We start from the raw sequence: 13,752 nt of genomic DNA, 5'->3' as shown, positions 1-13,752 counted from the left end.
TTCCCTTTGTTCTGATGCAAGGAAAGCATAATAAATGATATAGACCGGGAAAAACTACCCTGTGTTTTCTGTGTTTTTCTTAGAGTTCTCAAATTCTGCCTGAATAGGCTCTATGCACAGCAGCCATATTAACACTTCCTTCACAGGTGTTACCACCAATGATACTAATGAAGGCTCCGTTCCATTTAGTGTAGCACAGTGGTTTCCACGACCCCCATAACTCTGAGAGTGTCCAGGGACCCCCATGGGCTTCCAAATGGCCCCTTACGGGAGTGTACAAATGTGTACACTCCCGTAAGGGGCCATTTGGAAGCCCATGAGGGTCCCTGGACACCAACTTTAGACCCACTGGTCTAGCAGAGTGTTTCCAGTGAGCCAACATGCACAATATCAGCGCCCTGACTCTGTTTGACCAGAATTGAACAGAGCCTTCATTAGTATCATTGGCAACACCTGTGAATTTCTTCATAATATGGCTGCTGTTAATAGAGCCTATTCTGCCCCAACCCGACCCTACCCGACCCGAGCCTCGGCTTCGGTGAATTGTTTTGTTTTTTAAAATCGATTACCCCCAAAAAAGAAATTTCAACGACCGAACGGTAAGGCCGATGGAATTGGCAGTGGATGTGTTGGATGCAGCTCAAAGTGAACTTTACTCAGGTATCTAGTTTGTCGCCGTCCAACCTTCCTTGGTCAGAACTCAAACATCAAAAATCGGCGAAAGTGGCCGTTTTCAAGGCTCCCTATTGACATTCATTACAAAATGTATCAATATTTTAAAAAAAGTATATAAAATATAATGTAAGTGTATGGACAAGATAAGTTGCCAGTGATCGGTCCAGCGATTGTCGACAATAGCTCCAGACACACAGAAAGAAACACACAGACCCTCTTCCGGACCGCTAGCCTCCTGCAGAGCCACGGCATAAAAACAGCAGTAGTGGCAAATCACTATAAGTTATAACATTAATGGGTTGGCTTTTTTTTTAAGGTGGTATGAAACAAAATGTCATGACAGACTCAGTTTTCACTTTGATCAACTATCTATAGGCTTTACTTCCAAACCAAGGCCACATGTTTGCTGAATCATAATAAAAGTTTTTTGTTATGACATCATGTGGCGCTATATATAATTGAATTACAAACACGAATTATGTTACAAATAAACGCCCAGTCTTTTTTAAATTATTTCAAATGAGCGCTGAAACATAATGTTTACATCATGTTGCAACGTAGGTGATTGTACACTGCGTGGACGGCTGGTCCAGGCAACTAGGCTCAATGTAGCCTGACGGCGCGTTGCGGGTTCGAGTCCCGAGCCCGACGGCCTTTGCTGGGTGTCACTCTCCATCTCTCTCCCTACAGTATGTCCTGTCAACCTACTGTCCTATCAATAAAGGCATGAAATCCCCCCCCCCCCCAAAAAAAAAGTGTTACTTTAACTCTGAGAGTATACAAAATGAGAGTGTACAAAATGGAACCAAATTTTACTGTGTAATTTTACTGTGTATGTGAGCCTAATAGTGTTCCGTAGTTTGTTTCCAGCAGAGTGTAAATGACATACACACACAAGGTGATGTCATGTCAATGCCGATATACATTATTTACTGTAAATATTGCAATATGATGGTAGGTTTACAGTAACTGCCGTCAATATTTCAGTCAAAATTCTCTATGTGCTCTGTAAATGTTTAAGTGAAATGGCTTTTGTTGCTCATTTAATTTTGACGTTAAACAGTGATTCAACCAATCAGAAGGTCCCATTCCTTCGGGCTATGGGAACGCTGGATTCTCACTCCGCTGCAGCTGTGCAGCAGAATGGCTAGTGTGTGTGTGTAGCCTGTCGCTCAACGCAGCACAAGGGAGAGAGAGAGGCCAGGTCATTCAAAATAAATCCAAAATTCAAGCATTTTTTAATGCAGGCTACAATAGATAGTTTAATTATGAACTTTAAGGGAATATTCATGAAAGGTTATGACATACAGTACAACATGGGGACTTAAACCGGACTTCACTGTATACGTTCCGTTACTGACCTTAATGTTTTGTGTGTCAAACCACACCTATCAGGCTCCTAAATGGAATAAAACAAACTATATAGAGTGTCTGCAAATAATATCTGTCCCGGGGGTGTGTGTGTGTGTGTGTGTGTGTGTGTGTGTGTGTGTGTGTGTGTGTGTGTGTGTGTGTGTGTGTGTGTGTGTGTGTGTGTGTGTGTGTGTGTGTGTGAGACTGCAGTCTATACTCCTTTGAACCAGCGTTGGGCTCATGTGACATGGAAAGCCTCCAACTGAAACCGAAACTGATCGTGATCCTTAACCACATAAACCAGGGGTGGGCAACATGATGGAGAGGGCCACTATATTTCCACACTCACTCCAGAGGGCCATATCGCATACTGTCGGGCAGACACCTCTTATCTCCGTATTTTTACTTTTTTCGTAAATTAATGCCGTACTTCGCCATTCTATGTCACACAAAAGTGGCAATAATAAACCGCGGCGCACTGCGACGCTTTTTGAGCTTGTAGATCTGCTATTTTTGATATTTTTGAATTGGAATCCTGAAAAGTAACATTTTCATTTAATTTCAAATGTATTTAGTTATACTTATGTTAACTTTATGAAGTTAAATACAAATACATTGGACAGAAAATAGAATTGCAATACTAGCCATTACACTACTAATATAGACTGAAGTAAATGAAGCGGGTCACGTTTGCATGTTTGGAATTGTAACAGCTGAAATCAATAATATATCAGTATTCCGATATTAACCTGCGGGCCGCATTAAGTGAAGGTGGGGGCTGCATGTGGCCCCCGGGCCGCCAGTTGCCCATGTATGACATAAACCCTAGTAGTGACCATAGTCTTGGGGGGGGGGTTGACGCCGAAAACAGCCGATCTACAAGCTCACAATGTGTCGTGACTGGCTGTTTTCGGCAAAGGTATTCGGTGTAGAGCGTCTCCGGTGTAGATGGAAAGAAGGAGAATGCCTAGAATAGGCCGATGGGGACCCCGGTTAATGAAGTACGGTATATAGGGGTTTAAGTGGCTAAAGTTGGACTGTGGAATGGTAACCCACACACTGATGACGCACACTTCATTTGTGGCCAATGGATTCTCATAAAAAGCTTGTAAAGTATTAATTATATAAATATATATATTTTTTGGCATAAATGGATGGATCCGGAGTTGTAGAAAAGGATGTGCGGGTGTTTGCTGCTGGAGGCTCGCTGTTCTCAACCCAACATTTAATCTCTGGAATGCATTGTTTGTTTCTCTCTCTCCCTCGCTCTCTCTCTCTATCATGACATCTCATCCTAACTATGCCGCGGCGTTCGCGTGCGCGCGCGTGTGAGAGTGTGTGTGTGTGTGTGTGTGTGTGTGTGTGTGTGTGTGTGTGTGTGTGTGTGTGTGTGTGTGTGTGTGTGTGTGTGTGTGTGTGTGTGTGTGTGTGTGTGTGTGTGTGTGTGTGTGTGTGTGTGTGTGTGTGTGTGTGTGTGTGTGTGTGTGTGTGTGTGTGTGTGTGTACATACACACGTGTGCGTGCGTGTGTCCGTCAGGACAATAGCGGTTAGCTGCAGAATCAGCGCAATCTGCAGATAGACAAAGCGGCGTCTGTTCAAACTGATCACAGGTCCACAGACACACACAAAATGCACATCACACACACCGACACAAATACACAACACACACACACACACACACACACACACGCTTCAGAGCGACAGCAGCCTAAAGATTAGAGAACCAATATTTTGTGTTGCCAGATCAAATCCCCCCCCCCAGAGACCAAGCAGAATTATCTAGGTAGACAAACCCAACAGATAACTCCCTCCTGTCCGTTATTCCGTCATTCTACTGCTGGGCGAACCTTTGAGCAAGGAATTGAACCCTCAAATGTTCCACTGCACCTCGTCAGTGGTAATGGCAACTTTACCTTTCCTATGAGTCCCTTTAACTATACTTTCAACCTGGCATCCCTATTCAAAAAGGTTCACCCAGCAGTTGACCATTGTCCATTTGTTTGACCTGGCATCCTATAGTTTGTATAGTTTCAATGTACAGATTTCTGCACTTGATTTATGTGTAGGCCTGTCACAATTATTACATAATCATCTAGTCGCAATTATTTGAGATAATCGCAATCATTTTTGCATAATCGTCATAATCTTTTCCATGTTGAAAGATTTTCACACATTTTCAAATATAAAAAAAAGCTGAAATAGCAGATCTACAAGCTTACAACACTTCGTGACGCGTTGTAAGCTTGTAGATCAGCTATTTCTGCTATTTTTACAAAATAATTAAACATGTCAATTATTTCTTTATTTATTTCAATTATTTGTCATATATGCCCTGTGCAATTTTTGATTGCGAAGCCTTGAAATGCTTCATATGTTCCAATGTTCAATACCAAAAAACACAATAAAATTGTTAATCGCAAATTATTTGAGTGAAAATGAACCGTCAACTTAAATTTGTAATCGTGACAGCCCTGTCTATGTGTTTACCTTGCTTACTGTAAATCGCTCTGGATTAAGAGTGTCTGCTTACTGCTAAATGCCTTAAATTGTTAAATGGTATTTTGGCCATGTCATTACAGGCAAAATCCAATCATGGTGGATCTCGGGATGTGCATGGGAACGGCGTGGCTCCCATGTGGATCCTGGACTTCATGTCGGCCAGTCTGTGACAACACAAATGAATAGAGTCCGCTCTACTGGGCTCAAGCTCCTAAAGTATTAGAATAATACATCATACTTTTGGAGCTTGATCCACTAGTGCAGACTCTGTTCTTTTGTGACGTTCGCCTCTGCCCAGCACCTGTTTTTTTTTGGATGTGTGTGGCTTTATTTACTTGTTTGTCATCTACAGGGCGGCAGTGGCTCAGGGGGGTAAGAGTGGCCGGTAGAGCGGCTGGACGGGGAACCGCGAGGTTCCCAGTTCGATTCCCAGGCTCCCCCCCAGAGTTAACCCATTAAGACCTGGAACGCATCTGTGTCACTTTTTAGATTTTAGCAAAAAAAAACAACATTATTTTACACTTTGGCTATTCATAAATAGCAGATATACAAGCTCATAGCGCGGTACGAGCTTGTATATCTGCTATTTTTGAAAAATGGAGAAAATGTGTGCAAATTAATATATTTATGTTCTTTTAAAGCGAACATTTTTAACTCAAATCTTTGCTTCTGGGGGGTCCCTGGAACAAAATATTTTGAGGTGGGGGTCGGCGGCCAAATACATATCATTTTGGGGGTCCTTGCCAATTATGAAAACGTTTGAAAACCACTATTATCGCAGCACAATATACGTTTTTTTTTTTTAACTGTAGAAGACATTTTGTAGAATTGGCTTCAGGTCTTAAAAGGGTTAAGCGTCGAAGTGTCCTTGAGCAAGACACTGAACCCCTACATTGAGTCCCTGAACCCTCCAATGAGTCGGTCGGCGCTATCTTGCCACCATCGGTGTGTGAATGTGGGAAAAGTGAGGACGCTGGCGTCGACTGTTCGCCGCTTCACCTCCCGATGACGCCCCCCCCGTATGAATGAATGAACCATTGTAAAGTGCTTTGAGCACTTGAAGCGCTATACAAATGCAATCCATTATTATCATTATCTATGACGTCGGTCATTTATGACATTATCCATGACGTACAACTCCAAATGGACAAGGTTTCAGCCTGATCGAGAGAAACTTGAAGCTAAATACCGATCTACAAGCTCGTCAAATCGGCTATTTTCCCAATTAAATGTTTTAACAGCGCTTAAATGCTTAAGCCTCATTTGTCCTCCGTAGCAAAACCGGGTCTAAATGAAGCCTTAGAGGACCTCTGGGAGGCCGCCGATGCCACTTTGTAAACAAGACTCTTTTCTTTTTTTTTCATCCTACGTCGGACATTATGTTCCATAAGCATTATGAACTAGAACTGTAGCAGCCAGCAGAACTGACTGACTGGACATGTTGCTTGTTTACAACAAATGTGGTTTAAATCACTGCTGATCTGCGTCAAGCATTTTTTAACCGATTGCTAATGCAAACTATACTGACAACGCCTCAATGCTTCAAACACAGACTGACTGAGCTGAGAGGGACATGACATGTAATCTCTGTGTGTGTGTGTGTGTGTGTGTGTGTGTGTGTGTGTCTGTGTCTGTGTCTGTGTCTGTGTCTGTGTGTGTGTGTGTGTGTGTGTGTGTGTGTGTGTGTGTGTGTGTGTGTGTCTGTGTGGTCTAAGCCACGTGCCTGCTACAGGGGAGAGCAGATGCAGGAAGCTAATCTGGTGGGACCCCCTTAATCTGCCCCGTTGTGTGTATGTGTGTGTGTGTGTTTCTCAGTCACCGGACACTGACCCCTGCAGTTTATGCTTTTATCCCCCAAACCGCACCCAAACAATGTCAACGTGTGTGTGTGTGTGTGTGTGTGTGTGTGTGTGTGTGTGTGTGTGTGTGTGTGTGTGTGTGTGTGTGTGTGTGTGTGTGTGTGTGTGTAGCACCACTTTGAGTCAGAAGGTTAAATACCTCCTCCTCCTCACACACACACACACACACAGTCCGATCCTATTAGATCAAACGTTTGTTTTTATTGTTGTTTTGGGGTCATTTCTCCCAGTGTAGCCGTTATGCCAATTTTCCCCACACACATGTATCGGTCCACTGGTTCTCAACGTCGAGTCCGGGGACCCACCAGGGGGTCCAAACGGACCTGTAACTCAGAGTGTACAACACAGAGGATTCAAACCCCTGGTTTCCACGGTGGTGGGCAGGAACTTTACCCTTGCACTGCGAGCCCCGCCCCCTTTCCCCCCAGTGACTAGCATAAATAAATGTTTTACTAGCATACATTCATGGGGGGGCTAGGATAAATGCTCATGTGACTAGCGTGAATAAACGTGTGATTAGCATAACTTCCCCAAGACTAGCATACGTTCATGTGCGACTAGCACAACGCTGTTGTCGGGCAGAAACCCCTTTTTGGCGTTTTCTCGTAAATGAACGCCCTACTTGATCATACTACAGCGTCACACAAAAGCATCAAAAGTAGCAGATCCACATGCTTCCAACGTGGCGCTAAGCGACACATTTTAAGCGTGTAGGTCTGCTACCTTTACCACTTTTGAATTTGAATCCTGAAAAGCAACAGTTCAGGACATATTGAGGTTTCCAACCGACAGCAACGATCAACAAACATTGTGTCTAGCATAAATAAACGTATGACTAGCATAAATAAACTTATGACTAGCATAAATTGATGAGGGACTAACACAAATACACGTTTGACTCAAGTCCAAACGTCAGTCACCTCTGCAAATGAATTAAACGTGTCGACCCAGGCGAGTGCTTCAGTATTTTATTTTGGGTGGTCTCTTTTGAAGTGCCCAGGTATTTTTCTTTGTCTAGTCAATTAAGTTCTCTCACTGTTGCGCATCGAGCAAACATTGCTAACACCTGTGAAGGAAGTAAGGAAGCGGCCCCAATTTTTTCCCTACATGGCTGTGCATACCAGGGTTGATTTTGACAGCAAATTTTGATTTCGTTTTAGTCATAGTCTTTTGAGTCAAATTCCATTTAGTTTTTGTCATATTTGAGTCATCTGAAATGTTTTACTGTTAGTCTAGTTTTAGTCGACTAAATATCATAAGATTATAGCCGACTAAATCTACAGTTGATTTAGTCGACGAAAATGTATTTTGGCGGTGCCTTGATGGCGTCGTAATGGCTGATTTTACACTTGGTTGCATACTGAAAATAGGTGTCACAGGTGTTACCAATGATACTAATGAAGGCCCTGTTCCATTCTGGTCAGACGGAGTCAGGGTGCTGATATTGTGCATGTTGGCTCACTGGAAACACTCCCAAATGGCCCTTTACGGGTGTGTAACTCTGAGAGTATACAAATGGAACCAAATGGACCCTTACGGGTCCATTTGATTCCATTTGTACACTCTCAGAGTTATGGGGGTCGTGGTGAAATCTGAAATTTCACTACTGTGCTACACTAAATGGAACAGAGCCTTCATTAGTATCATTGGTAACACCTGTGAATGTCTTCATAATATGGCTGCTGTGAATAGAGCCTATGGGCGATGGTCCTCACCTCCACCTCGCAGGGGAACTCGGTCCCGTCCAGCAGGGTGACGTGGCACACCACCAGCTTCATCTTGTTCTTTCTCACCAGTCGAAGGGGCGACTGAAAGAAGGACGGATGCTCCTCTCCTCCCTCTCCCTGGGGGGGTGCCTCTTCCTCCTCCGCTCCCTCCTGCTCTTTCTTCTCCTCCTCCTGTTCTCCTCCTCCGTCCCCCTCTCCCGTCAGCGGCTTGGCCTCCTCGGGACTCTGCTCCGCGGTTTCCTCGACCTTCTCCTCCCTGGCGGGCTGGGAGTCGGCCACGGGGTGGAGGACAGAGAGAGAGAGAGAGACAGAGAGAGACAGAGAGAGACAGAGAGACAGAGAGAGACAGAGAGAGACAGAGAGAGACAGAGACAGAGAGACAAAGAGTGAGGAGGGAGTTTATCATCTCATAATCATGGAATAAAGCCAAATAAAATCTCATGACTGAAACATTTTGTTTATTAGTATAATATGTTTAGTTTATTATCCTAAACCTAGGTTATTGCTGTTCTAACATACAGCCAACCAGTTGAAGAAATCACAGATAGAGGCTTTAAAGGTTCTATGACATTCATTTTCACATTTTTTGTTTTTTGGGGGGTTTTATGACCTCAATTACACCCAAAAAATCTGAACTTTGAACATTCAGTGGATTTTCTGTGGTCTGGGGTTTTCTGAATAATTGGGCTGAAAAGTAATCTGAGCTTGGCCCTTGGGCAGTGAAGTCACAGCCGATTAATCCCGCCCACTCTCCTCCTCGCCCCTCCCCTCCCCTATCCTCTCCTTGGGGGGGGGGGGGGGGGGGAGCAGAGGCGATGATTGACAGGCAAAATCCCTCAACAGCGACACCCGCAGGCCATTTTTTTTTTTTTCATTGCAGTTGAAAAGGCTTTAGAAATATGAGAGAAAAACACCTGCCATGGATCAATGGAGTAGATTTTTTGGTTTAAACTTTTTATACGTGTTTGAAGGACCATGACAAATACTTTTAAGGTGTGGTAAAACTGAAAGTCATGAAACCTTTAAAGGGATATTTCACTTTCAAAAAAACTTTTGGTCATTTTATCATCTACTCAGGCTTTTTTTTTTTTTTTTTTTTTTTTTTATTTATTTTTTTTTTTTTTGGAAAATGAAAAAAAAAAATACATAAAAAAAATAAAAAATAAAAAATGAAAAAAGTAATCGAAAAAACACGGCCCCCTCACGTATTAGGAGGGCAGGGTGAGTCAGCAGAACCAAGGACAGGTGTTTTTGATGAATCTAACAGGTTAAAAATGGAGTTTGAAGTTAGAATGGGTTTGTATAGTAAGGGGGCGTGTCTGATAAAATTATTATCAAATATCTAAATACTAAATCAAGCAACTTAAAAATGGTCTGGGGGGCTCACAAAAGCCTCTGAGTAGACGATAAAATGACCAAAAGTTTTTTTGAAAGTGAAATATCCCTTTAACCTTTGCTTTTATGAAAAACCCCGAGACCATTAGGGTTTTTATGAGAGAGTGAGCTTGTAGATCGGCTATTTTCAGAGCGTGACACCCGAGCGCAACCAAACGTAAAATTACTTGTCTTTTAGTTCTACTGGATCTCTCTCTCCACTAGTCCCTCACTAACATTTTAGTCCAGTTTTTATTTGTTGATGAAATTGTCAATATATTTAGTCTTAGTTTTAGTCATCGTAGCCTAGTTTTTATTTAGTTTTCGTCAGTGAAAAAAGGTTGACGAACATTTTTCGTCATAGTTTTAGTCGACGAAATCAAAAGGTACTTTCTACTCTCTCTCTCTCTCCCCAGCTGCAGCTGTTTTTATTGGCCTGATAGCTGATAATGATGATATCACAGGGTGGACCTCAGTGTGAATGTGGTCATTGTGTGTGTGTGTGTGTGTGTGTGTGTGTGTGTGTGTGTGTGTGTGTGTGTGTGTGTGTGTGTGTGTGTGTGTGTGTGTGTGTGTGTGTGTGTGTGTGTGTGCGCACGCATTCCCCTGTGGTTCGTAGTTTGTTTTGTTATAACTGCTAACAGAGAATTGAGTGAAGTCACCAGCAGGCTGAGAATCAATCAGTCAAAGAAGCAATTGGAACGTGACCCGGGCGACCGTCAACAAGGGAATGACTGACGTAAGAGTCGACCAATAGGGGGGCGCGTCGGGTTACCTGGGTGTCAGCGCTGGCGTTGGAGTGAGACTCCACCTCTTTCTCCTTCACTTCCTCTGACCTCACTTCCTCCTTCTCTTCCTCCTCCTCCTCTGCGTGGCCGTTGACCACCGGAGCTGGCCCCTCCTCTTCCTCGGTTACCGTGGCAACTGCGTCCTCGGTAAAGGAGGCGTCTTTGGGTTCAACCTGGTTGGTTTGGATGGTGAAGAATAAACACAAGAAGAATTCATTCATGAATGACGGTCATTATTCTAATGACTTTCTTTATTGAGTAACTGCAGTCCATACAATGTTTGTTGTGACAGCCAGTGTACTGGCGTTTCCCTCGCTGAAGAACATGAACTAGAAGATGGACCCTCACATAAACATAGCCTCTGACTCTGGTCATTTACTGAAATGTCTTGAAACTTTTTTTTTTAAAGCTTAAATCTTTGACAATGACATGCTGAAAGTTAGAATTCAAATTAAAGGGATATTTCACTTTCTAAAAAATGTTTAGTGAGCACCCCAGACAGTTTTTAAGTTGCTTGATTCACTATTTAGATATTTGATATTCATTTTATCAGACACGCCCCCCTATACAAACCCATTATAAACTTCAAACTCCATTTTTGACATGTTAGATTCCTCAAAAAACACCCGTCCTTGGTTCTGGTGACTCATCCTGCCCTCCTAATAAGTGAGGTCCCCTTCAATATCAATGACAGGTCCAGCTATCCTTGTGGGGTATTTTGCTCACAAGCCATATATGGGCAATTAAACAAGTACACACACACACACACACACACACACACACACACACACACACACACACCTGGCTCTGAGACTTCTGTTTCTTGAGCCACGGGGGCAGGAAACGAGAGATGCCCTTGCCCTCCTTCTCCTTGTCTTTCTTCTCTGCGCCACCCTCTGGCTGCGATTTCTCCGCCTTCACTACTTCCTGGTTCTCCTCTGCGGCCTTCTCCTCCGATTGGTCGGGCTGAGCGGCGGTCTCCTCCCCCTTCTCCTTCACCTCCGTCTCAGTGCCCGCCTCTGTTGTCATGGTGACGTGTCAACCTGCAGGCAAAAGTGAGGGGAGACGGACGGTTACATTGATATGAATCATTACAACTTGCGTGGACGGAAATTGATAAAATACCAATTAAAATTATAACTAGGGTCACCACACCTCGATCACGGTGTTAATTTCCCTCTGGGAGTGTACACGTGTCTGGATGTGTACACTCTCAGAATGAAAAATGAATGAATTTACTGTGTATATTCGCTAGGTTTTTGTGTTTACGAGTAGATGGGAGTGCAGAGAGACAGCAACACGCGGACATAGCAGGGGACAGAGCAAATGGTTTGGCCGGCCGGGAATCGAATCAGGGACTCGCCGTCAGGCATTAGAGCCTGTGTGGTATGCGCCCTAACCACTCAGGTTTTTTGCCCGATGCCTGCGGTGTAAAAATGTACCAAAATGGGAACATTTTCACCCAATTATCTCTCTATTGTTTTTGTTTTGCATGCACAGTATACACAGCTGCTATGCTCAGGCACCTTAGTCACATTTTTTATCTCAGGTACTAGTGTAATTGTGGATATAACATCTTCCCACTCCCCCCCCCCCCCTCTTCTTCCTCCCCCTCTCCTTTCTATGGAAATAACGTTGCGATGGGAACGATGTACGAAAACGAATTTCACCCCCTTTTTTTACCTTGTAAACCTGTGAGATGTGACAACAAACCTGATTCTGTTCATGTCCCTATGATGTGAGGAAAGCGACAAGTGAGAGAATACAACCTCAGTAGTAGCAGGCAGGCTTCTGGCCTACAAAACGCAGTCAATTTGTTTAAATTGACCGAAACTCAACAGGCTGTGACTTTTAAATGCAAGTCTCTTGAACGCACCCACACGCACCTAGAATATGCTTTTAGTGTGTGTGTGTGTGTGTGTGTGTGTGTGTGTGTGTGTGTGTGTGTTCAAGAGACTTTTCAAAGTCACAGCCTGTTGAGTTTCGGTCAATTTAAACAAATTGACTGTGTTTGTTTAAATTGACCGAAACTCAACAGGCTGTGACTTTTAAATGCAAGTCTTTTGAACACACACACACACACTCAAAGCCTCTGGTGTGGTTTCTGTCCGTCAGCCGATATACGGGCCTCTCTCTCGGCTCAGCCGATCAGCACCAACACATGGAGGTTGTTTACGGCGTTTCTCAGAACATCATGAGCTAATGGCTGCTTAAACCGTTAGCTCAGTGACTTGGTGCTAGTTAGTCCCCGCAGCTGCAGCCCCAAAGCTTTATTAATGCAGCAGAAACTAAAGCTTTGGGCCCAGAACACACGAAAACACACCGTTTATAATGTCATTATGTTACATCAGAGGGTCATCTGGGTCAACAACTTAATGGCTGGTTACTTACGTGCGTGTATGCGTGCGTGCACAGACACACACACACACACACACACACGGAGGGGGGTTGAGATATAATGAAAGTGAGTCAATGACTCAGTTATTATCCGAGTCATTCTTATGAACTTGCGGCGCTCACACACGCACACACGCACACACGCACACACACACACACAGGGGGGATAAATGAAAGTGAACAGTACCGTGCAACATATTTCACAGGTTCTGGATTTGCTTCCACGCGTTACGAGTACGACTGCGTTTCAGATTTAGGTTCTGACTTCTCAGAACCTAATTTGGGCCCTGCATATACGTTAAAAGATGTTCCCCAAAAAGTGAAAATGGCTGGTCTGAAAGAACACAACGCTTTTTTACTTTTATATAGTTTCAGTTTATGGAAGCTTCTGGATTACCCTTCAAAATGAGTCGAATGAGTCAGTTATTATCCAAGTCATTCCTATGAACCCACAGCGCGCACACACACAGAACACACACACACACACACAGCGAGATATAATGAAAGTAAGTCAATGACTCAGTTATTATCCAAGTCATTTCTATGAACCCGCGGCTCACAGTCATACACACACACACACACTTCAACCCAAATACCCATGACAGTGTTGCCCTCGGCTCGCACACTCATCAGAAGGACAACCGAACTCATTCACTGTGACAACCAAGAGTTGATGATGCCACTTGGTAACCATGACGATGACCACCACAGCCTTCCTGGGAGGGAGGCAGAGGTCAAGACTATGAGGTCACTCACTGTCTATCTGCATGAACCGTTCTACACTTCTACTGCCCCCTATCTGTGTGTGCGCGCGCACGCGCGCACACACACACACACACACACACACAGTACTGTAGTATAATAGCCCTGTCAAAGTGTATGCATTAACTGGGGAAAATTAATTCATGGAATTAATGCATTAAACATTTTTTTTTATCCACAGCTTGTCATTTCAGGACTAGCAGGTGAGTTTATTTGTGACAGAGAGCCTCCGTTACTGACTGCACACAGCCACGCACACACACACACACACACGCCCACACGCGCACAAACACACAGCTGCAGGCTGTAGGTTAATA

General features: G+C 43.8%; 1 protein-coding gene across 6 annotated transcripts in view; it reads right to left on the bottom strand.

Annotated features, from left to right (window-relative positions):
• Positions 1-13,752, bottom strand: part of LOC311062490 (protein 4.1-like) — a 120,710-nt gene that overhangs the window by 75,247 nt on the left and 31,711 nt on the right. For all 6 annotated transcript variants that reach the window (XM_084081547.1, XM_084081550.1, XM_084081549.1 and 3 more), the window contains exons 2-4: positions 11,078-11,319; positions 10,264-10,449; positions 8,103-8,378 (exon numbers count right to left, since the gene is read on the bottom strand). In XM_084081547.1, the coding sequence (XP_083937673.1) occupies positions 8,103-8,378; positions 10,264-10,449; positions 11,078-11,305 (690 nt within the window). In that variant the 5' untranslated portion in view covers positions 11,306-11,319. The remainder of the gene's footprint in view (positions 1-8,102; positions 8,379-10,263; positions 10,450-11,077; positions 11,320-13,752) is intronic.

The sequence above is a fragment of the Gymnoscopelus microlampas genome (genome assembly GCF_963454915.1).
Source record: "Gymnoscopelus microlampas genome assembly, chromosome: 16".
In the NCBI taxonomy this organism is placed as follows: Eukaryota; Metazoa; Chordata; class Actinopteri; order Myctophiformes; family Myctophidae; genus Gymnoscopelus; species Gymnoscopelus microlampas.
The sequence above is the reverse complement of the archived record's forward strand: the minus strand, read 5'-3'. Positions and strand labels throughout refer to the sequence as shown.